Here is a 23,772-nt window from a genome sequence, read left to right on the forward strand (position 1 = left end):
TTGCAAGCCAATTGAATTCAACTGAGTTGATCATTTGACTTGCCCTATCTAAACCCAGCTTAACCGTTTATACTCGTGGTTGAGCCTGGCATAGTAGAATTTCAGTGGCAGTGTGAGGAATTTAGTAAATCTTCTGAGAGCAGCCTTCTTAGTTCTTTTCAACGAGCAAAGATTTTCTTCATCCACGGGACGCGAGCGTCGACATGGATGATCTTTTTGGAAATGTGACAATGACATGCCAAGCCGTGAGAAAAGGTTTGTGCAGCAATGTTGACGTCTATGCTTGACAGATTCGCGTATTTCGTCTACAACGTGCAGACTTCTTCAGTGGCTTGTACTAAAACTTGAATTTAGTAGAAGACACTGAAGAAGTATGCACATTATAGGTAACACAACATACATATATTTGTCAAGCGTAAGCAATTAAGGGCAGTGGAATTAAATTGAAATTTCTAATCCTTCTCGTTTTCTTTATACGGGTGTTCAACCATAGACGCCCACATTAATCAGGATTTATCTTTCAAAATATTTTATACAAATCTCTGACAGGCAACACAAAAATGACTTTTGACTTAAAATTACCTTTTTTTCGACCAGTGTCATTTAATTAGTAATTTCAATTGAAACGTGAAACTGCTGTACCACAGAAAAGCAACATCCAGCACGCTTTTCTCCCACACACCGCACCACACTATATAGAGAAAACGTTGACACAATATCAGCACGCAATTTCCACAGTGTACACCAAGAATAAAATAACCCAACAAAAATAAAAAAAAAATAAACGTAGGAAAAAATACTCGCGTTACGTTTTTCATCTAAAACAATGATAATTCCGATTTTTTTTACCGTGCCAGCACCATATTTGACGCGTTCCTAATGATGATGCACTAGTCTATTTTTGATCGCATTCCAATTTTGATAAGATATTTTTTTAAACATTGGTGCAAAACAAAAATAAAGATTGGAAATAGTCGAACCTTATTGAGTGCGTCGATTTAGGACCCGCTTCGAATATGGTGCCTCCACGGTAGTTCATCAAAAAAGGATAGTCGACCAAGTAGATTGTAGGTGTTAGAGAACGCGTGACAGAGATTAATTTGGAAATTACATTGTCTTCTCTCATGATGTAATATCAAAATGTGATGATGATTAAAACCAAACAAAAAAATATGTATAATTTTACGGAAGCAATCACAGCTTTCTGCAAAAAGAGGGGGCTCAGTTCAATCAATCTGCTCTAAGCGGTGTGTCATCAATGATAAATGATAAATCAATGTATGTAACTAAACTGGAAGAAAAGTATTCAGAGAGCTAAGCGAAAAAAATTTATTTATTTTGAAATATACTTTGAATGATACCTTGGGTTTTGACTAGTAGAAAGTTGAGAAATTTCCTATTGTTGAGTAGGTAACCGTAACAAAAAGGTAGTGAGATTTGTTTAATCTATGAATAACATATTGCTATTGAGATCTATATCGTGATTAGTGATAAGTGAACCCTTGTTGAATTATCTAAAATTGTTATTTGTTTTGCAAAAGCAATTTTCCCATGTTTCAAGGATGGCTTCTTCAAATAGCGAATTGTATAAATGTATCTAGATATGTGCGTGAATAATAAACAAGCATAAACCAATATATCAGTGGTAACTTAGCAGTTAGGAACATATATATGTTTAGGAACATAAAATAATCTCAAACATAGTACACCTCGATCTCTGATCTCAGGTTTGTGCAGCTGTATTAGATAATGTATCGATTAAAAGTATTGCATCTAAACCAGTTTGACCCTTCTTATCAACCAATTTTCGCCAAACCTTGAAAGATGGAAAATTGTATAAAACGTATATCAGGATTTCTATCATATGTTTTTTTAGAAAATAAGTTCGTTGTCCGAAATTGCACATCTATTCTCGTACCGCTATTCCGGTAAGCAACTTTTTACTTGACTAGTTTGGCACTTTTCTAATAATTGCGTGGTAATATCTCCTAATATCCTTCAATAGCTACATTTCACTATCCACATCTTTATCGTCTCTTCCATCAGCACCGGTGCGATATTACGAAGCAACCGAAACAACAGCAGCAACATCGTATGATCTGCAAATAAATACCCACGCCAACCGCAAATTATTCCCACATATAAGTATCTAACTCACGTAGAAGAAATAAATCATCACCGTCTTACGTTTCCATCTAGGTGCGATAGGTACTCACTTCCAACAATTCAACGTATCCGAAGGTCTAATTCAGATAGCACGACTCGTACGTCGGAACCATGTACTTTATGTTGATGAAGGCATCCTCGCCGCCGTGGCGCTCCAACACCTGCAGCGTCTCGTCGATCAGGTCGCCCACGTTCATGTTGTTCTTCTGACCGTAGTCGATGGCGTCGCCGGAATTTACTGCAATCAAACCAAGACCAAGATGATAATAGATGAAATGTCTCAGCATCCAACAAAGAGACCTAAATCCTAGAAATTGATTCTGCCGGTCATGTTGGTTCTGTCGTGCATAAATTATCTGATCCCATTTTCCTGTTCGCTCCAGTTTTGATGATGATTGGATGGAAGGAAAGCTTAGGTAAACTCAAACAATGTCACGTACTCAAAATACGTGGCCGATGGCTGTTGGATCGGTTAGTGGGAGGGTAATCCCATCTTCATGCATTTTGATCCACCTACGATGAAGACGACGATGGTGACGATGACTGAATGGCTTATGGGGGATTACATTAAAGATACATGGTGTCCCAGCAGTGCTAATTAATACCGATCATAATTCCATATTGGCAAACATCGAACAATAAATATCAATACTGTAACATTGAGTTATATCTTGTTTGTACTAGAGTCCTAATAACATGTTGTAATAATTATCGACACGAAAAATGCCATCAACATTAAACGTTGAGACATGTTTTCAGGGATGTAGTTAGTGGGTGGCGAAAACGGCCCCCACCAAGGGCGACAAGCCAAAAGGGTGAATTTAATGAGTTTTCACCTAACAACAAAGCATGAAATGCATACCATTCATATTTAACTCTTTATAAGACAGTGACAACTATATTGCCTATAATTGCATATCTGTCCCATATGGAAAAAGCAGGCATTGAGAAAATGGGAGTCGAAGGATTGTGCTACATTTCCCCGAATGTCACTTCTCCGAATTTCGTTTCCCCCGAACGCCATTTCACCGAATGCCCATATCCCCGAATCCCATACAAACATATACTCCATTTCCCCGAATGTAATTTCCATTTCCAATTTTAACATTTCTTAGATTGGTTTCGCGAGCACTTATTTGAATATTGCAACAATTAACCTTAAAAGAACAGCTCATGATTAAAAGAAGGGAAAATCTATGTTCAAAGTAAATCAATGGGGCGAGAGTACCAGAAGTGGAAGTGTAAAAATTGGTTATATATATTTTAGGAGATTTTCCCTTCTTTTATACATGAGCAGCTCTTTCGAGAACTTTGGCAAAACTAAGATCAATGATTTGACAGATTGCTAATATATTTTTAGGAGATTTTCCCTTCTTTTTAAATTTATTTAGGAGATTTCCAATTTTCTTCTGTTTTTATAAATGTTTTTTTTTTCGATAACTTTCTCAAAACTTGTGTGATTGAAGGTTTGACAAATTGGTAATGTATTTTGAGGAAATTTTTCCTTCTTTTACAAACGAGCAATTTTTCCGAGAACTTAGACAATATGTGAAGTCGATGGATTTAAAAATTGATAACATAGTTTTACGAGATTTTTTCTTTTAAAAATTCAAATCAAGGAATTTGGCAAAACTTGTAAGATATATGATTTGACAAATGAATCGAGGAATGCAGTGTGTTTTACACTCACAACCACTGACAGCATAGTGCCACCTTCTGTGGACAAAAAGTTAAACCGAAAAATAATGTTTAATAACATTTTTATTAAATTATCGTTTGTGGAGGCGAAATGAGAAACAAATATTTGGTGGGGGGTGTTGCGCTGGTATTGGCCCCAGTTTATTGAAAAGATAATGACATCAAAAACATTGTGCTATAATGAGCGTCTAAAATTAACCACATTTCTATACGTGAATGGATGGAGAGACCCATCCAACAAGCTGGCTCAAGTTCATTGTTCGAATTAAAGGACCTAGTTTCGTGAAGTATGAAAAGGAAATAGAAGGTTTGTATCAGTACTATCAACAGGAAAATATACAACACAAACATTTTTCATGTTGTGTTGTACATCAAATGTATGAATATCTCAACGGTGTTCCAAGAAACAAATCAAATAATGATGAATAATAAATGAACTGAAAACAAGCATACTGGTTTTGGATTATTATTCTATAAATAAAAATTATAATGCTTTTAACGGCTCAATACATTAATATAGGGAAAGGAGGGACATAGAAGCATCCTGTGCTTAGGCAATAGGTTTCAAGCTACTCGAAGCAAATTAATTGGTAGTTGGGTTAATCTCATAATCTCATTTGCATCGTTTGAAATTTAAGCTGGGTTGCAATCTGCTCACTATGCTTAAAATATAGTAAGAAAATTGCCAGGAATAAGGGTTGGAAATTTCCTAACTTGTTGATAGTTGAAAATAATGATTTACGACCGTTTTACTGGCCGTCCTGCCATGGCGGAGGGAAAAGTACTACAGATGTTTATTTACTGTAACATAACAAGAACAGTACATAATAAGCTATAACAATGATACGGAGACAAGTGGTGACATCTATGGGTAGGCACAGTACCTATTTTATGTTAAGGGTAGAGGCAGTAGTAGTCACCTGCACGAACACTAACTTTTTTTTCCGGCGACATGGCATTCGGGGAAATGGCGTTCGGGGGAAGTGACATTCGGGGAAACGACATTCGGAGAAATGTAGCACAATCGAGTCGAAGCTACGAAGTGCAATTCCCATGTAAATATTTGAAAAATCAAAGTAAATCAATTGACATTTTTTCAATCTTTTAAATTTGTCGAACCTCTTAACGGAATCCCTTTATGAAGAGCTTCGAGTGCACAGTGTTGCTTTTTGCCGTTTTCGTGCGCTTTTTAATAGCTTCTCAAACATTGATTTTAGGGGTACAGTTTGTTTAAAGATGTTTTTGCATATGTTAATATTCTTCTTTTGATGTACACGGTTTGGTGATTAATCTACCTAAAAGTGAGATCAAATAAATATATTTTTATCTGATTCAGATGGAGACTTAACGTCTTCAATAAAGGTGTAGCATATGTTATTTTAACTTTGCTGAACACCTCAAATTTCTAGCTCTTATAAGTTGCGAGATATGTATCATTTTTCGTGAAAGGCCCCTTTAAATCATGTTTTTTTTTAAATAACACATTTTCTAGGCATCCTACAATTTTGGTTTCTTCTACAACTATATTTTGCATGTTTAAACACATGCTTTTGCTCAACATTGTAACTAATTATGTTTTGAAACAAAAAAGTTATTTTTAAATAATCGATATTTTCAGGGGTATTTGCTCCTCAAATAACTATTTCCGGCGCAAATTGGCGCAAAATTCTAGGAAGGATTAGGATTCTGAATCTATACTTATTTTATTGCAGAAAAGTTATAAAAACATGTGGCAGCACGCGATTTTTTAGGTGTTTTTTAATAACTAAAAAACGTCCTGCAAATGTCTAATTTTTGAATACATGTTTTAATTTTAAGATATAGCATTTTACAATGTTCAGCAAAAATATGTATTTTTGTACGGCAAACAACTTTGTACAATATGTTAAAAATATTGAAAAACTAGGAAAAAAGTTGTACTAGTTAAGAATGATTTGAAGGAGATGCAAAAACATTTTTTAAAAAACTGTACCCCTAGAATCAATGTTTGAGAAGCTACTAAAAAACCGCACGAAAACGCCAAAAAGCAACACTGTGGAGTGTATTGGTTTATTTCCTTTTAATTCCGTTGTGTTATCTCAAAATTGACGATAATCCTCATGGGACTTATATGCGATTATAGGCAGTGAACGTCTGTTCTCAAGGTTGTCTTAAAAGGTCTGCCCAGGGGTGAATACCTGGATCAGATAAAAGATTAATTGAGCCTGTCCATGTAATCAAAAGGAAAATGAAATCCCGTCCTGGCGATTCACGCTACGGGATTTCTAATGATTTTTATTTAGTTCACTTCACGTCTAGTGAACTAAACAACCTTAAGGTCTTAGCAAAAGCAAGCTTTATGCTCCATGTCCGAGTGAGGTGGAAACATTTCAGGAAGACTGGAGGAAATTTCCAAATCTTCACCCAGTGCCGTAAAGGCCAAAGATGGGGTCACGAGACCAAAAATTGCTACATGCCAGCTAAATGCATGAATTGTGGTGATTTCTCTTACGCAAAGGATGGACTGTCCTGTGAAGGAAGATCCTCAAAAAAAATGTTCAGATTGTGTGAAAAACACAAATCCAATTCAAAGTGTTTTTATGTTACTTCATACACGAGGTTTGCGATTTTCAGAGTTGGTTGGATATGCTATCTAACATGAAGCTTTAGTGTGATAATTTATTAGCTAGAGAATGGTCTTAGAAGAGGGTACGTGGATAGTTCCGTTAGAGGACGGCAGTATGAAAATTGAATAGAAGTTGAAAATGAGCGAAGGGCCATTAATGCGACAGTACAAAGTCAAACGCACACCTTTTGCCTAACCCGTACGATGTACGCGGAGATTTGATGCATGTCTTCAAATCTACAGGCAAAAAAGTTTGACTTTGTACTGTCGCATTAATGGCCCTTCGCTCATTTTCAACTTCTATTCAATTCTCAAACATTCTCTAACTAATAAATTATCACACTAAAGCTTCATGTTAGATAGCATTTCCAACCAACTCTGAAAAATCCAATTGTTGGGAATTTAAGACTCGCAAAGCGATCCTACGATCTTGTTTTAAGCGACAGATAGGAAACGTTAACAACGATTAGCGAGGAACAAATTCTACATTCGTACACGTAGGTACAAACACTTTCCCTGCTTCAAATTCTTCATCTGTACCTGCTGCTAACAATGTTCAGCTAGTTGCTATTGCACATGGTAGAAATCGAAATCAAAATTCTAGCCAACATAATTCTAACGAAACTAATTTTGATTTTGAGGTAGCACTACTGCTGCTAAAATGGAATTTTTACAGACATCATTAATCGACATGATTACTTATATGCTAGAAACGAACTCCATGTTTGATGCTATTCAAACTGCAGTAAAATTTGCGAACAATATCGTCATGACTTTGAAATTCAGTAATGGATTTTAAATCATTAAATATTTTGAATTGGTATGCTCGATCTATTAAAGATAATGCATATTATGCATATTATCGTTATAACTGAAACGTTTCGTAAAAGGAAGTTCACCGCTCCAAAAAAATAATGACGTTTTGATTTTTCTCAAAATATTAGAAAAAGAGCCAAAAACTAAAAAATCGCATTTTTTCAATTTTTTAAAGAAAATTCACGTGCAAAAATATTTTTTATAGTGATCATGGAGCAATTCGCAAATCGGTTATTTTTGTGTTTTTTGATTTGGTTGAAAATTTGCAGAAACGTTCCTTACGACCAACTATGCCATTTTGCATCTTCATATCGCCAATTTGAATCCAGCCTTATTTTTGAAAAAGGCCTATAGAAAAATATCAAGCTTATCGTCAGAAATTTTTTACTCGAAAACTGTTTGCCCGATCGTTGTGGTGTCTTGGGCAATATTGCAGATAATGGATAAGGCCATTTGAAAAAAAATATGCACTCTAAAAAAAATTACCCAATTTTTTTTAAATTTCAAATAAAATCTTAAAAACAATTTTTCTCAAAAAAGGATTTTTTGTATTTTTTATTTGTTGATATGTATTAGGGATCAAAAAATACCATCTATTGCACTATAGGACAAGATGGACTAATTATGGACAAACAAGTTCTGATTATTACCTACTTTATTGAAATCTCAACATTCAAGCACATACTATGGTTTTTTACAGTGAATTTACATTAATTCTAGATTTTTTGGGGGTTTGAAAAATCACCCAAACGAGGGGTAAGACAACGAGATATCGTTTTTAAATGTTCTAAAAAAATGTTTCTCAAGTCATTTCATACAAAAAACTCTTGGACGGCAATGTCTTTACATGCTTTAGTTAGGCAGTATACAACCGACATCGGGACAACATACCAAAGAATATACATAAAGAGGGCGGTACCAAAAAAATAGGACGTGTTAGGGTATAAGTTTGTTCGAGACTTTTACTCAAGGGTCCACGAGAAAGTCAAATAAAGTGAATTTCCTCAGTCCTAGAAAATCTTATTGCACAGTGTCATTATTAGTAATGCCTCATTGCAGGAATTGTAGGAAACAATGTTTGGAAATTCCAAAATCCTTATTTTATGATGATGCCTAATCATTAAAAGTAATTTCATTTTTAGACAAATCAGCGCAAAATGATTTATTGCAATTGTTGTAATACATTGAAAACATGTTTATTTTCAAAATTATAGGGGGTAGCACTCTTGCCCCACCCGACCCTAGATATTTTCTCTTCTAATTTAAAAAAATAATGGAAGATTTCTCCCAACGCTTCCAAAACTCAACTTATAATATTCCCACATAAGCCTGGAGGTTACTTTTTTTGAAACCTAGTAGTAGCCACATAGTCACTATGAACGGAGTTTCAATTTCTTGGTCAAGTCAAGTGAAATATCTTAGATTAGTACTTGACCAAACATTAACTTTTAAAGATCACATTAAGGGCATTCAAGCCAAATGTAACAAATATATAAAATGTTTGTCCTTAGTTTAGTGCATGTCCACTATTGAGAAATGATGAAGTATTCGATTTTTTTACAGCTGCCCTTCTTGCATTTATCGCAAGGATCCGACCCTAATTGAAAGGTCCCGCTATTTATACCCTTCGGAGTGTTGAAACACCCTCCAAAGGCGCGACCCTTTGTCATTCAAAATTGGATTCCTTAGCAACAAAATTAAACAATGACACCGATAATGACCATGCATCAGAACCCTAGTCTTAACCACTAGGGAACTAACTAGATGTCAACGAATAGAAGATTAGGAATCACATAGATGACGACTAACTAACTCATTTTTTCCTTGTTTCAAGATCATCTTCGGTGGACACTATCAACAAGGCATAAAAAGTAACAAGAACTAGATCATCGGTGGTGGTACATCCCGTAACGTACCACGAAAATGTGATCTACCCACGTTACGAGGCCCGGCCATGCTATACGCTGTGCCAATATGGTCTAGTTGTTGCACTACCAGGAAAAAAGCACTTCAAAGGATGCAGAATAAAGTTCTGAAGATGATTTTGAAGTTGCCTCCCTGGTACAGTACTACCGAGGTACATAGAATTCCGAATGTTGAGACTTTAGAACAAAAATGTCGCAGTGGCGTTTCCTTAACCTCAATCTACCTGTACACCAACTCTCAAAACATAAACAATTATCAAAATATTGCTTGCAATACATAGATATCGAGTAGACTAGAAGATTAAGTGTATTTTTCAACCAATTCGAGTATGAATATAGCTTTAAATCTGGTTTTGAAAGTTGGAGCACAGGTAAAAAGTGAGGTTACGGGACGCCACTGCAAATGTGCAACAAAATAATTAATGATTTCAGGCAAAAATCGTTGCAATCCTCAAGACGGATGGGGAGTTTCCGGTCAATAAGAAGATTGGAAATGATCGAAATATGCTACACTTCTAAAGTGAGCCTAACTTAATTGTTCCAAGTAATAGCAGCAATCACCCTACTATGGTAACAAGATAGCAAGTAATTGTTCACATTTTTTCCGGAGTCATAAAGCACTGCTATTAGCTCACTCATCAACCCCCACACCCTCTGTTCGAAACCGTGTGTTTCTATCTCCAACACCATGAAAGCATTCAGCATTACTGTCGGTTGATTCTTTGAATGATGGCATGCTTTAGAAAACAGAGCTTGGTAAGTGGAATGAGTGAATGCCATTCAGGACACAACAAACATCAGGGTCATCAAAAAGCAAACTTTTCAAATGAAAAAGCGGCACCAACCCGAACGATGAATGGATATGGATGCTACTTGCACGCTACATGCTTCTTAACCGAACCCTATCATCCTTACTGCTAGTCTCTGTATGAATCCATATAGTGGGATATAACGCTACTCACTATTTTTCACTTTGTAGGCATTGAACATTGGCAGCAGTTGTCGGTAGAAGGGCACCAAGGCCGGCCCAATGAGATCCGATGCCATCACCAGTTGTTGGATGATTTTCAATGTAACACACATGACCTCCATGTTGCGTGTGTTTAGCGCATCTACAATTAGGTTTTGGGAAACACGTTATAATGGCTAGGCACAGTTGGCTCATTGGACGTGACTAACTCTTGATCGGTATAATTAGCTGCGGTATAACGGGGTAGATTTTGTCGCCGCCGTGCGACAGGAGGTCCTGCACGCCCTGCCGGGCGTACGTTTTGTACGGGTGGCGTATTTCGGAGAGACCGTCAAAGAACAGAGGAAGGTAGAGGCCGTAGTCCAGCTTGTCGATATCGACGGTCCAGGCAATTTTGTCCCCACCGGTCAGGTATTCCATTTTGATGGGGAGATCTCCGCGGTCGTAGTACATCCGAAAGGAGGTGGCCTTCGGTTGCATCAGGTATTTGTCTGGAAAGAAGATCAGTAGAATAATATAGAACATGTTGTTTTAAATGGAATTCAATTAACTGCCGGACAATTTGAATATCATTAGAACTCGATTATTCACAGTTAGCTTTTTTTTCAATTCCAACGTCGATTTTTCATAAACAACAACTCAATCATTCAAATCAACATTACAAATGGATTGGGGATTTGTCTCTGTCAAATTGTGGTGTTTTTTGCGTGATTGAATGGTCATTTGCGAGAGATTACCGATGGAAGTTTAAAAATCAACAGACAGCGGATAATCGAGTTCTACTTGTATAATGTTGCAATCTAGTCGAACCTCAATTTCTGGATTTGAGTAAATATATCAATGTTGAGGCACCACAGTTGAGATCCCATATTGTTAGATTTATTAACCCAGTATATTTTGGCATAATTAATTTAAAAAATCAGTATCTCTGGAATGTCTTGAGATATTGGCCTTCCAATAATAGAAGAACTAAAGGGTGTCCACGATGAAATTGCCACACACAAAATTGATTCGCAAAATTCGAGTTTTCATCCGATTGCCATCAAATTTTCAGGGATTGAGAAATAACTATTAAACTTCATTTTACCATTTTACTCGTATTTTATTTACAGTCCATACGCAAATGCCCGCACCTTGGCCTTAACCCCGGCCATAAGATTCTGCACAACCTGTGAATCAACCGTTTTTGCATGTAAACCCATACTTTCTTCAGTTCCTCGACTGTCTTCACTACCTTAGGTCGTTTAAGAAGGTGCTGCTTCATAATCGCCCAGTACTTCTCGATGAGGCGGAGCTCCGGAGTGTTGGGAGGGTTGAACATTTTCGGCACGAAATTGACCTTATTGTCCGCATACCACTTCAGCACGTCCTTGGAGTAGTGGCATGAGGCCAAATCCGGCCAGAAGATTGTTGGGACGTTGTGGGCCTTCAGGAGAGGAAGCAGCCGCTTCTGGAGGCACTCTTTTATGTACACCTGTCCGTTCATCGTGTCCTGGGTCACGAATGGTGCACTCCGCTTCCCGCACGTGCAGATGGCTTGCCAAACCAGGAATTTCTTCGCAAATTTGGACATCTTCTGAGTGCGGACATGCTCCGGAACGCTGAACTTATCCTTGGCCGTGAAAAACAGGTTGCCGGGGATCTGTTTGAAGTCGGCCTTCACATATGTTTCGTCGTCCATGATGCAACATTCAACTTTCGTCAGCATGTTGAGGTACAACTTCCTGGCACGGGTTTTGGCGGACTTGTTCTGCTTCTCGTCGCGATTAGGGGCCTTTTGTACCTTGAACGTTCGAAGCCCAGCCTTAGTTTTGGCCTTCTGGACAAAACTTCGGCTTAGGTGCAGCTTCTTAGCCACATCCCTAACGGAGGCGTTCGGATTTCGGTTGAAGGCCCCAACTACGCGGTTGTGATTTTTGGTGTTGTACGGAATACTTTTTCCTTCACTTCTGGGCTTCCGATCGGTGGTCAACCGTTCCTCGAACCGCTAATCACTCGCGACACCGTGGAATTCGCGATTCCCAACGTTTTAGCGATGGAACGATGCGAGAGATCCTTGTTCTCGTGATGAATGCGCAAGATTTTATCACGCACGAGCTGTTCTTTCGACTCAATTTCCGCGAGTTTTGATCACAGGACTTTAAAACTTGCAGGATGTAAATAATGCACTATGAACTAAATCCACCCAAATTTTCATTAAATTCTACCCAACGGTTAAAAAGTTAGAGCAATTTCATAGTGTGGCAATTTCATCGTGGACACCCTTTACTACAGATTATGTTATAATATTTTTACAAAAAAACGGATTTAATTTCAGAAATTTATATCTTCTTTTTCTGTTTCGCATTTTAAGCTTATTGCTAATCGCATATTAGCTTATTGCGTGCTCTCAACTTATAGCGAATTCGTTTATTATCGGGGTTAACACCAGTTCCAACCCAGTGCGAAACCGAACTTTTTGTCAGTGTGAACCTCAACCTGAGCTAGGTTTTAAAAACAAACGAGCAAACTGACGTTTGTCAGAAAACAAGCAGACCCAATCTTGATACCCGATCCAGGTTGGAACTGAATAATAAACGAATTCGCTATTAGTGTTCTAGATGCACTTGTGTGTCTGTCTACAATCCATTTCCCACTGGCCAGCAGTGCTTTTATGCAAGAAAATTGTTTGCACCTATTTTTATACATAGATGCAAACAGTTTTAGCCCTGGCGATGGAAGGTGATAGCTCTACTGTACATCCAACGACCCATTTCAAGAATGCCTGTTCTTACACGTACATTCTAAGGTCGTCTTCATATACAATAAGCCTCGCCTGAACACATTGATATATCAATTGGATACATGTAATGCATTTACACTTCCCGAATAAAAAAAAACATTTTTTTTTATTCTGGCGCGTATTTAGTATAAGCAATGTTTGTATAAATATGAGCAATAATTTAAAACGATCTCACCAACTTTCGCTGTTTCTTCACTCTTCTGTCCAATTGTCGTGTCTATTTGTGAGCTCGTTGTCCTTCTCTGCATCACTGCTAGTTCCTGAAAGTTTCCCATGCCTTTTCTGATGTGATCCACGATATATTGACGACCACATTTTTAGTATGATGATCTTGAGCTCCTAGTTGCGTCTTATAAAACCGTAACACGAGCATTATTCCATTTTCGTATCCCATGTGCTTCATTTTGCGGCTCTCCTTATACTTTTACTTTGTCACTCCATGGTACCGGAAAAGATATAGATATATACATTATTAGCAATGATGTGATATAACCACTACGGGATGGCCGTTCAGAATGGTTCAACGGATGTGAAATGATGGAACATTTAAATTTAACACCATTTAAAGTACTTCAATGCAACATTACATTTGTTCACTGACAATTAACACATTTTTCATTATGTTATCTTTAATTATTTCTGGAAGAATTTACTTGTGTTTTATACCATTAGTATCAATGTTCCGTCATATTGTATCTTCAAGTGATCTTCGCAAGCGCCACATTTCGTTGGAACTACATGTGATGAAACATGAAACGCACCTTTTAAAGTGAACCAAAGGTCAAGGAACTTAGTGTTCTAGATGCACTTCCAGTTATTAATTGAGAGCTTTCGATGCTTGTACCATTTTTGCATTAGTATAATTGTGTGGCAAATACAATCATAGGTACTCTTATGCCCAGGGAAATCGAGAAATTTCCCAACCCGAAGAATTCCTAGACCGGACCTGGATTCGAACCTAGCCACCTCCAGCATGGTCTTGCTTTGTAGCTGCGCCTTAAACGACTGAGCTAAGGGAGGCCCCGAGAGAAAAGTTATAGCTCACAATGTCAAAAAAGGCATGGTGCACCAGAGTATCCATGGATGGGAAAGAGTTATCTAGAGTCTGTTCCAGTTAGTATTTGGCCGCTTCTTTTTAATTACTGTAGCGCCTCTAGTTGTCGTAGCAAGAAATTATTGACAGCGTCTTGATCCGGAAGGATTGTTTATTTAGTAGTGAAAATTTCATCAGGATTCATACACTAGTTCAAAAATTATCGACGATGGAACGTGACAGACGTGAAAAAATTCTGCACACTCACGTGCAAAATCAAACGTGGTCAAGATGAATGATTGGAAAGGCTCTCAAATTTCCAAAATCGACTGCAAATACCGTGCTTAAACGTTACCGGGAAACCTGTTTGGATCGTGCAGAACAAAACAAACCTAGAAGTGGAACATATGACCGAAAACTACGAGTGAAGGTCATAAGGGCAGTCCAAAAGAATCCTGGGATCTCCGGTCGTGATTTGGCGAAAAGGTTCAGTGCGGCACACAGTACAGTTTGGTGAATATGTATGCGAGAAGGTTTCCGGTCATACCATGCCAGCAAACATCCTAACAGGACGCTGAAACAAAACCTGGTTACCAAAAATCGTGCAAGGAAGCTGTACGAGCACGTTCTGACCAAGTATAACCCGCCCGGTGGCAGGCTCGTAGGCAACATTATATACGGTGACAGCGGGCCCAGTATAGCAAAACAAACGATTTGGGCCCCGGACATGCTGCCTACTGTCAAACATAGCTGTTAGTATAGACCTTGTCACCGGCCTGAGTATAACGGATGTATTTTGATGGATGATGAAACTCACGTAAAAATGGACTTTGGCAAATCCCGGGCCAAAAATTTTACTTTGCTAAACCGTAAGGGGGATGTTCCGGATAAATTCAAATTTGTCTTTGCAGATAAAGTTGATGATTTGGCAAGGCATCTGCAGTTGCGGAAAGAAAACAAAGGTTTTCATTACTGGAGCGACTTTACAAGGAGGAGTGTCTCCAGAACATAATTTTGCCGTTCATTCAATCACACGAAGGTCCCGTAAAGTTCTGGCCTGACATAGCTAGCTGCCATTACAGCCGCGATGTCATAGAATGGTATAAGCAGAATAATGTCTATTTTATTGAGAAAAGTATCAATCCACCAAATTGTCCAGATTTTCGTCCTAAAGAAAAATTTTGGCGCAAATTGAAGAAATGTGGCAAAACAATCAAAACACCATCTGATTTGGAGAAGTGGTGGAAAAAGATGGTAGATGAGGTTGACAGTACTACTGTGCAAGCTAAATAAAAATCCTACAAAATGATAGGGTAGAGCACTACTTCGGCCTAATCGCCCATTTTGGGCCTATCGAGGAGAAAACTTCAAATAAATCCATGATTTCAGAGTTAACAAGTCAATTGTGCGTTTGGTACGATACTTTAGTTAATAAACTACGGAACGAAGTCAATGAGAACGTGTGATATGAAGGTTTGCACCCATTATTCCCAAAAACAAAAGAAGCGCTCCGACAGAATCAATTTTTATCTTCATCCGATAGGCCGAAGTGATTTTATTGGCGTTTCAATGCGTTAGGTCGAGTTTAGAATCCGTAGGCCGAGTTTGGCATCAAGAAGCAGTGTTAGACTTTTGACAATACCTCAACGATTGGTTTCTCTTTTTCAAATCTTAGGGTACATACGGAAAGGTAAATAAATTTGGAAGCCATCAGTAATAATAACATTCCGTTTGATGCTAAGCTGCGCTAGATAAAGAAAGACTAAGTGCGGGTTGTGCTTAATAGGCCGGAAATAGGGTAGTTAACCCTACCTTTAGCGTTTTTGTACTTTATTTTCCCTTGGAGAAATTACCTATTTTGTGCATCCAAATTCTAAATAGAACAGACTTTATCGAATGGTGACCAGCAAATTTCAATCATAAATTTCTCGGTTTTTTTCCAGGAATTTTGGCAATTTTCCCGATTATTCGTTGTACATTTAAATCAAGCATAAAACCGAAGACAACAAATCAAGAAGACTGGTAAACTGGTAACTCTTCTATTTTATTATACGAACGCTATGAGGCAGGTACAATCGCGTCATCTGCCGCTCAAAGGTAAATGCTTCGAACGAATTTGATAGCAAAGATTGCATCCTCAGAAGAATGGTTTGTGCATTTGCTCATTTTACTATGCGTTGCTTCCACCTTCACTCAAGTGCAGCGCTATTGTATATGTCGCTTGAATTCTGGCAAAGTTGCCAGTCTTCTTGATATGATGTCTTCGATAAAACCGAATGTTAAATGGGACAGCAGAATTTTCCCTGGGTTGAATTTGTTACTGTGTTCGAAGTCTTCAAAATTTGCCTATATTCGCTCAGAACTCTAAACAGAATTTCGTGTTAAATCATAAACCTTCACAGCGTTCTTTTCAAAATTTCTCTAAAATAAATGTGAGATTTTCTTAAATTTCTTAAATAATTCTATTTAAAATTTGCTTGAATTCTCTTCAAATTTGCATTGAATTCGCATTAGAATTGTCTTGAAATTCTGCTCATAATTATCTTTGAGTTCTTCCCTAGAATATTATGAACATTCCTGGAATTCTTCTTGGAATTCTCTAGAAATTGTTCTCAAGATACCATTGGAACTATCCTTGAAATCCCCGTAAAACTCTTAAAAATTCGATGGAATCATCACGGAAGTTTCTTTAGAATCTATTTGAAATTATCCTTCTAATTTCCCTACAATTCAATACCTTCGGAATTTCCTTGGAGTTCTCATCGGAACTGTCTTAACACTCTTCTCAGAACTTATTTATTCTCATTAGAAATGGACCTGTAATTCTCTTTACAATAGTAATGCAATTTTTCCACAGAACCACCGAAAATTCTACTTTGAACTCACTTGGAGTTCTGGTCAAAACTCTCAAGAGTTCTTCCAAAAACTCCTTTGATTTTTTCTCTGACAAAATCTAGTAGGTATTGTAAGCTACGGCTTACCTGCCAGCCTATAGCTGGCCCGATTTTACCCCGGCGGGGCGGCCTCGAGCAAGGGTACTTCCCCCAAAGACGTTCGGATTTGGGTGGGACAAAACAACAAAAGGGAATGCAATTTTAGACGTCTATTCGCTACTTATCTTCTCCTCCTCGCTGTTGCTGCTGCTGTTCGGTGGGGCCCTTCGACGGTATGGCGGCGGTTCTGCTGCTACAAAGCACGTTCACGTCGGAACGGACTGTGCCAACGTACCCTCTTCTTCTTCACTTTTGGCTGCCTAGCAGCCGTCCTTTACTTTTAGCGGGGGGGATGAGCTAGGCTTCTTTTTCGGAACCCCCCCGGCGACGATGGTGACGAATCACCGAACCGATCTACTCCACGCAGACGGTCCTGATAGCCACCGCAGTGGACTATCCAGAGGAACGCTCCTTCGGTTCCACCTGCCTCGCTCTCCTTGACTATTAGCAACAAAGGGGAGTCTGGCTCGTTCGGCTTACCCTTTGTTGCGAGAACGGCGAGCGTATTACGGATCCTTGTCGTTTAGCCGGGGAAGCGAAAAGATCCTTAATGATTAGCTTCCCAGCAAAGGCGATCCTACACTCTACTGTTCCTCGTTCCGATACCACGGCCGGCACTTTTCGGGGGAACTCCACTTGTTTCACTCCCGACGGTGCTGGGAATACATCGACCAGCTGACGCGCGCCACGGTTAACGGCACAAATTTCCTTTTTCGCGGAAAATCACCGGACGGGGCAAAAAACGCGTCGTGTTCCTTACGTGGTTCGAACTGTTCTACTTTTTTTTCACAACGTCACAACACCCAAACAAAACCGCCATCGCTCCTGCAACCGCGCTCGACTTTTTATGCTGTTTATGTTATTCGCCTTCTTTTGCAGCGGGAGGAGAAACCGGACCTAATTTTATTTGAGACGCGATACATTAATAAACGATATTTTTTTTCTAATCTAACTAAACTAACAACATAAAAAACCGAATAAAATCTACAAAGAAAATAACAAATTAAAATATTTACATATCAGGCAGTGGTGATTATGTTGCCGAGCGTGTGACCAAAACAAAAACAAATAATAACAGACCAGACACACGCTCATGGCAAACACGGCAAAAGGGTGGTTTATAATTGTCACCCTGGACGAGGGTTACAGTATCCCATTAAAACATCTTTGGAATTTTCATCAAAGTGCTTCCTCTTCCTCCTCTGTTCGGATCATAATCACTGCGACCAATACATTGATCTTTTGTGATATGTCCGTGTCCTTTGTTTAGTGCATGTCGTAGTACCTCTTTACTATGGAAAAGTAAATAATGAGGTATTCGTTTTCGATACAGTTAAATCATATAGAACATACATACTTGCTCTTCGCACTGTAGCGAGTACCATATTTTTAATTGTATTTTGAGCAATATTTTCATTTGTCACAAGTTTCAAATAAACCTTATAAATAATTATTGAACGGCCCTTCAACATGCGTGTGAATTCCATTACTATGCAATGAATTCTAGAGTGAATTAGTAGCCTACACGGTAAGAAATAAGTACCCAACGGCCAGTTCACTTTTACCTACTTTTGACTAGTTTGTCTCCTTTTCTCCTTCTAATGTTGTCAAAAACGGAGGAGCAAAACTACCCAATAGGGGTAGTAAAGTGTGAGAACCCAACGTTGAGTATAATCATATTTACCTACTGTTGGGTATATCTAACTAACTTTCGGATTGAAAGCTAGTGGAAAATTCCATACGAATTGCACACAAGTAAATGCAAATTACTTTGACCCGCTTTACCTACTTTTGGGTTCCTGCACTATAGTGCCGAGATGAGTGAAAAGAACTTAATTTTGGGGACTTTTTTCTAACCGTGTACCACTTGGTATAATAAACAATAAATGAGTCTAGTTCAGTAGTGAGTGCCTGGGTGGTATTCATCCCCGTTTTGCTGCAAATAGGCGGAAGGTTGCTCGATCGTTGCGTTAGCGTGTACGTACAACCCGGTACAAATCCTTTGAAGATTTGTTGACCTTTTTCCGATTTTCTTTCCTATCCTTAAATGCTGCCGAACAGTCAGTTGTATGATTAAAGCTGTTCGTTAAAATGAGATGCGGATAGCGAGAGATGCAATTGACGGGAGAGTGAGGATAATTTTCGGAATATCACGAAAATCTAACTTCGTTAGATTTGCTTGATTTCCGGTGCCGAAGATTGCGATAATGCTGCTAATCTGAGGATTTGCAAGACTGTCTCGTTTACTTTGGTCAGATCAGTGGAAGAGGCAGGAGTGGTCCACCCGTAGTCTCGCGCCGTGGTGTGATTTTCTAGGTACAAGTGACATGAGGTTTTCTAATTAGTGCAGCATTTTAAAAATCCTTTCCCGCTAGTTTTCGTTAGGCAATAGTGGATCTTTTCCGAGCGGTGTGTAAGCGTGTAAAGTGATTTGGAGAAGCGGTTTCTTTCTGTACAGATTCTTGGCAAAGGCTGTATATGCCCGACACACCATCCGAACCATTAGTGACCATTTCTAACCCCACGGTCAGTTTCCAAAGAGACCCGGGGTACACCGGACGAGCGTTACAAACGCGCCCTTAAAGGGTGATACGATCAAAATTTGGTCAAGGGAAAACGCGTGTAAATCGGTGAAATCGTTTATTTAAAAAATCAAATTAAATTTCTTTTTCAAGTTCAATTAGTATAAAATTCAGGAAAAATATTCAGTTAGGCTTCCGCTTTTCCAAATCCGAATTGCCGGGCCTTACGCTTGACCCCTGCCATCAGATTTTGTACAGCCACCTTGTCCACCTTCTTCGCTGCAGAAAGCCAGTTTGCCTTGAACTGCTGCTCGCCCTTAGCAGTTTTTTTGGTCTTCTTTAGGTTCCGCTTGACAATAGCCCAGTATTTCTCAATTGGGCGGAGCTCTGGCGTGTTGGGAGGGTTCTTGTCCTTGGGAACCACCTGCACGTTGTTGGCGGCGTACCACTCCATGGCCTTTTTACCGTAATGGCAAGATGCCAAATCCGGCCAAAACAGTACGGAACAACCGTGTTTCTTCAGGAAAGGCAGCAGACGTTTATTCAAACACTCTTTCACGTAAATTTCTTGGTTGACAGTCCCGGAAGCTATGAAAATACTGCTTTTCAAGCCACAGGTACAGATGGCTTGCCAAACCAGATATTTCTTTGCGAACTTTGACAGTTTCATGTGCTTGAAAACATATGCTACCTTTCCCCTTCCTTTTGCCGTATAAAACTCCTGTCCCGGAAGCTGCTTGTAGTCGGCTTTGACGTAGGTTTCGTCGTCCATTACCACGCAGTCAAACTTCGTCAGCATCGTCGTGTACAGCCTCCGGGATCGCGCTTTGGCCGTTGTATTTTGTTTATCACCGCGATTTGGAGTCACTACCTTCTTGTAAGTCGATAGTCCGGCTCGTTTTTTGGCTCGATGCACGGTTGTAGACGATACACCCAGCTTATTTGCGGCATCTCGGAGAGAGAGGTTAGGGTTTCGCTTGAAACTACCGGCAACTCTCTTTGTCGTCTCAGCGGCTTCCGGTTTTCGATTTCCCCCCGATCCAGACTTCCTGGCTGTCGACAAACGTTCCCCAAACAATTTAATTACATTTGTAACGGTTGATTTGGCAACTTTTAGCGATTTTGCCAACTTTGCGTGCGAGTAGCTCGGATTTTCGCGATGCGCGAGCAAAATTTTGATACGCTGCTCTTCTTGCTTGGACGGCATTTTGACAACTGAAGAGTGAATTCCAAAATCAAAATAGGAGCAACATTCTACACACACACACCTTCAAAATGAGGGGTGTTCAGGTTTTTTAAATGCAAAATTGAAAGAAATACGTCAAGTTGATATTGACCAAATTTTGACCGTATCACCCTTTAGCAGAGCGATACGGCCACGATAGCGCTAAATCAGCAATCAACATTTTGGTGACGACCAAAACGCGATCGACGATCGTACCGTGTCACGCAAGCCACGTGTCGGCACTACATTCATCAGCTCATTCAGCAAGTCATCTGTAGCATTTTCTGCCTGTTTCCGCCGAGGAAAGGCAACCGGATGGCTCATCGCCACCTCGTTCTGTTCATCCACCACATCTTCATCCGAACAGCAGCATAAAAGGTCGTGAGTAAAAAATCAATCCCTGTTAGTAATTTATCCATGCGCATGTTGACTTGAGAGCCCGGTACCGTAGCACTTTCCCGGTTTTGCGAGGCGTAGTATAATAGAACCATTCGAACCGTTTGCACGGAAACCAATTGCAGCACGCACGATGAAGACGAACTACACCAGAACATAACCACACACACTCGATAGACAGGTAGATAGGAGGGGAAAGGTAAAAGGCAATGAAGAAATAGGTAGATGAAGCTAGCATGAACATGAACTGTTGCGCCTGTAGGTAGACTAAACATTTTTTTTTTTCTTCGATTTGTTTTCCGTCGATCTTGTTTTCCGTGCTGAGCACCAATGCTACCGACGCCAGGAAGGCAGCTCCCACACCTGGACCATACCTATCGACCCATCAACTCATGAACCGGGGTCCAACGGCTTTACTTCCCTTCCGAAGGAAGGCGTGATCAGAGATGTTATGCCTCAGAACATCCCGGCGACGCCGACTGGGATTGAACCCAGGCCTGCTGGGGTGAGAGGTAATCACGCTTACCACTACACCACCGGCGCCGCTAGACTAAACATTTGGGAAAAATGGGAACCTCAACCTTGGTAAATGGTCTCCCTCGGGAGTGGCGCTTGCCATTTTACTTGCAACGGGAAACTCGTGAGGCTGACGGGTTACATCACAAGAAGCCTCATTCAATTGTGATGTTCCGCATCAGTCGACGCGTTCCAAAGAGCGCCTGCTCATCAACCAAAATAGGTTTTACATGAATCCTCAGTCAACTGTGATGTTCCGTATCATTTGAAAAATTCTGGGACCTCTCCAAATACGCGCATCTCACCAATCAAAATGGGTCTTCTTCGCGACAAAAAAATGATGATACTGATATTTGACCATGTGGTCTGAACCATTTCTTGCCTCCATCCCGTTGTCAACAAGAAGAGCTTAGGACCAGAGTTCGATGTGGTTGATCTTATAGCAGTGACGCTCTGGTCTCTCTTTTTTCGATTAATTAAATAATCTTCAAATTCTCTTAATAGTTCTTCGAAGTGATTGCATCCGGAAAATCTAGTCCAGTCCAAGGGTCTTAAAATTTTTTCAAGGTCCAGAATCTTTTTTATTCTGACGAGAGGACGAAGTAGGGTTAACTACCCCATTTTCGGCCTATTAAGCACAACCCGCACTTAGTCTTTCTTAATCTAGCGTAGTTTAGCACCAAACGGAATGTTAATATTACTGATGGCTTCCAAATTTATTTACCTTTCTGTACGTTTCGTAAGATTTGATAAAGAGAAACCAATCGTTGAGATATTGTCAAAAGTCTAACACTGCTTCTTGACGTCAAATTCGGCCTACGGATTCTAAACTCGGCCTAACGCATTGAAACGCCAATGAATTCACTTCGGCCTATCGGATGAAGATAAAAATTGATTCGGTCGGAGCGCTTCTTTTGTTTTTTAGGAATAATGGGTGCAAACCTTCATATCACGCGTTCCCAATGACTTCGTTCCGTAGCTTACTAACTAAAGTATCGTACCAAACGCATAATTGACTTGTTAACTCTGAAATCATGGATTTATTTGAAGTTTTCTGCTAGATAGGCCCAAAATGGGCGATTAGGTCGAAGTAGTTCTCTACCCTAGTTATATTTTTTCCCGATTTGTCATCGAAATTCACGAGCTTTTCCCGGTGATTTCGAATTGCCGACTATTTCCCGGTTCACTGGTCACCCTGTATACTATGACCATTAATTTGATAAATCCTCAATGAGTCGATATTAAAGGGCCTATTAACATTAAGAAGAAAGCTCGACATATAGAGCAGCAAGCATATGGATATGGAAAACTCATCGATTTAATGTTGGAACTCGAAGTGTATTGAAAAAAAAACGCATTTCTCCATTATTTTTATCCAATAAATTTTGGTATTCCTTATCACTCAAGTATGTTAATTACGCACCATGTACCGATTTTATCACTTTATTAATCGGTGAGTTTCATTTTATATTTAATTAGGTTCAAGATATTTTTGTTAGGTACCTGATACAACTATTTTAGAGTCGCCGTCACCCTATGAAAGCTTCAACCGTGTAGGTAGTTTATTTTTCGATAACGCACAACTTCATAAGCAACCATCTGCGACGCAACAATTGTCGATTATGGCATCGAATATTTATTCCCGCAATGTAGGTCAATAACAATTAAAACTAAATTAGAACCAATTAATCGCCAAACACAAACGGGAAAAGTCAATATTCCCCCTCGAACAGACAGTTCAAAAGCTTATTTCACCTCAGTATTGTTCGGTATGTACTCACGTTTCTGCGCCTTGGGAGGACCCATCACGAACGTATTCTTCTGCAACGACTCGATGGAAAATGCTGGAACCGGTCGGAGCTGCGGGGCACTCTTGACTGGCCTTGTCGCCGAATATGGGCGAGCTTCGATCGCGAATGTCGCCGACGAAGATTTGGTAGCCATTGTTCTTCCCCCTCTTTCCAAACTTGTCCACGTCTAGCAACTTTCCACCGCGCGTGTTTCGTAATTAAAGTTTGTGTCCCAACAGCCGAACCAAGAGAACCGCGACTTCTATTTACACAATTAATTTGATTCTTATCGCATCCACTGCTTCCGGTTTTCCTTTTTTTTTAAACAATCTTGA

The 23,772-nt window shown here is 39.4% G+C and overlaps 2 protein-coding genes across 3 annotated transcripts in view; both read right to left on the reverse strand.

Moving 5' to 3' along the window:
• Window positions 1-23,772, reverse strand: part of Naus (Nausicaa) — a 364,485-nt gene that overhangs the window by 298,058 nt on the left and 42,655 nt on the right. The gene's annotated exons all lie outside the window — the stretch shown is intronic.
• LOC135710941 (parkin coregulated gene protein homolog) lies at window positions 65-23,593 on the reverse strand. Its single transcript, XM_065233666.1, has 5 exons — window positions 23,429-23,593; window positions 10,390-10,671; window positions 10,173-10,322; window positions 2,217-2,404; window positions 65-2,099 (listed from the first exon to the last, which is right to left on the reverse strand). Exons 1-4 carry the CDS (start codon window positions 23,589-23,591, stop codon window positions 2,244-2,246), a joined length of 756 nt encoding a protein of 251 aa, XP_065089738.1. The 5' UTR covers window positions 23,592-23,593; the 3' UTR covers window positions 65-2,099; window positions 2,217-2,243.

This window comes from Ochlerotatus camptorhynchus, unplaced genomic scaffold (genome assembly GCF_037179485.1).
Source record: "Ochlerotatus camptorhynchus isolate MF236.1 unplaced genomic scaffold, CSIRO-AGI_Acam_v1.1 ptg000406l, whole genome shotgun sequence".
Lineage (NCBI taxonomy): Eukaryota > Metazoa > Arthropoda > Insecta > Diptera > Culicidae > Ochlerotatus > Ochlerotatus camptorhynchus.

Coding starts and splice junctions, on each gene's coding strand:
- LOC135710941 (XM_065233666.1), bottom strand. CDS start 23,591: ATGGCTACCAAATCTTCGTCGGCGACATTCGCGATCGAAGCTCGCCCA. Junction 10,672..23,428: donor TCCTCCCAAGGCGCAGAAAC/GTGAGTACATAC, acceptor TCTTCTTTCCAG/ACAAATACCTGATGCAACCG. Junction 2,405..10,172: donor TGCCTACAAAGTGAAAAATA/GTGAGTAGCGTT, acceptor GTTTGATTGCAG/TAAATTCCGGCGACGCCATC.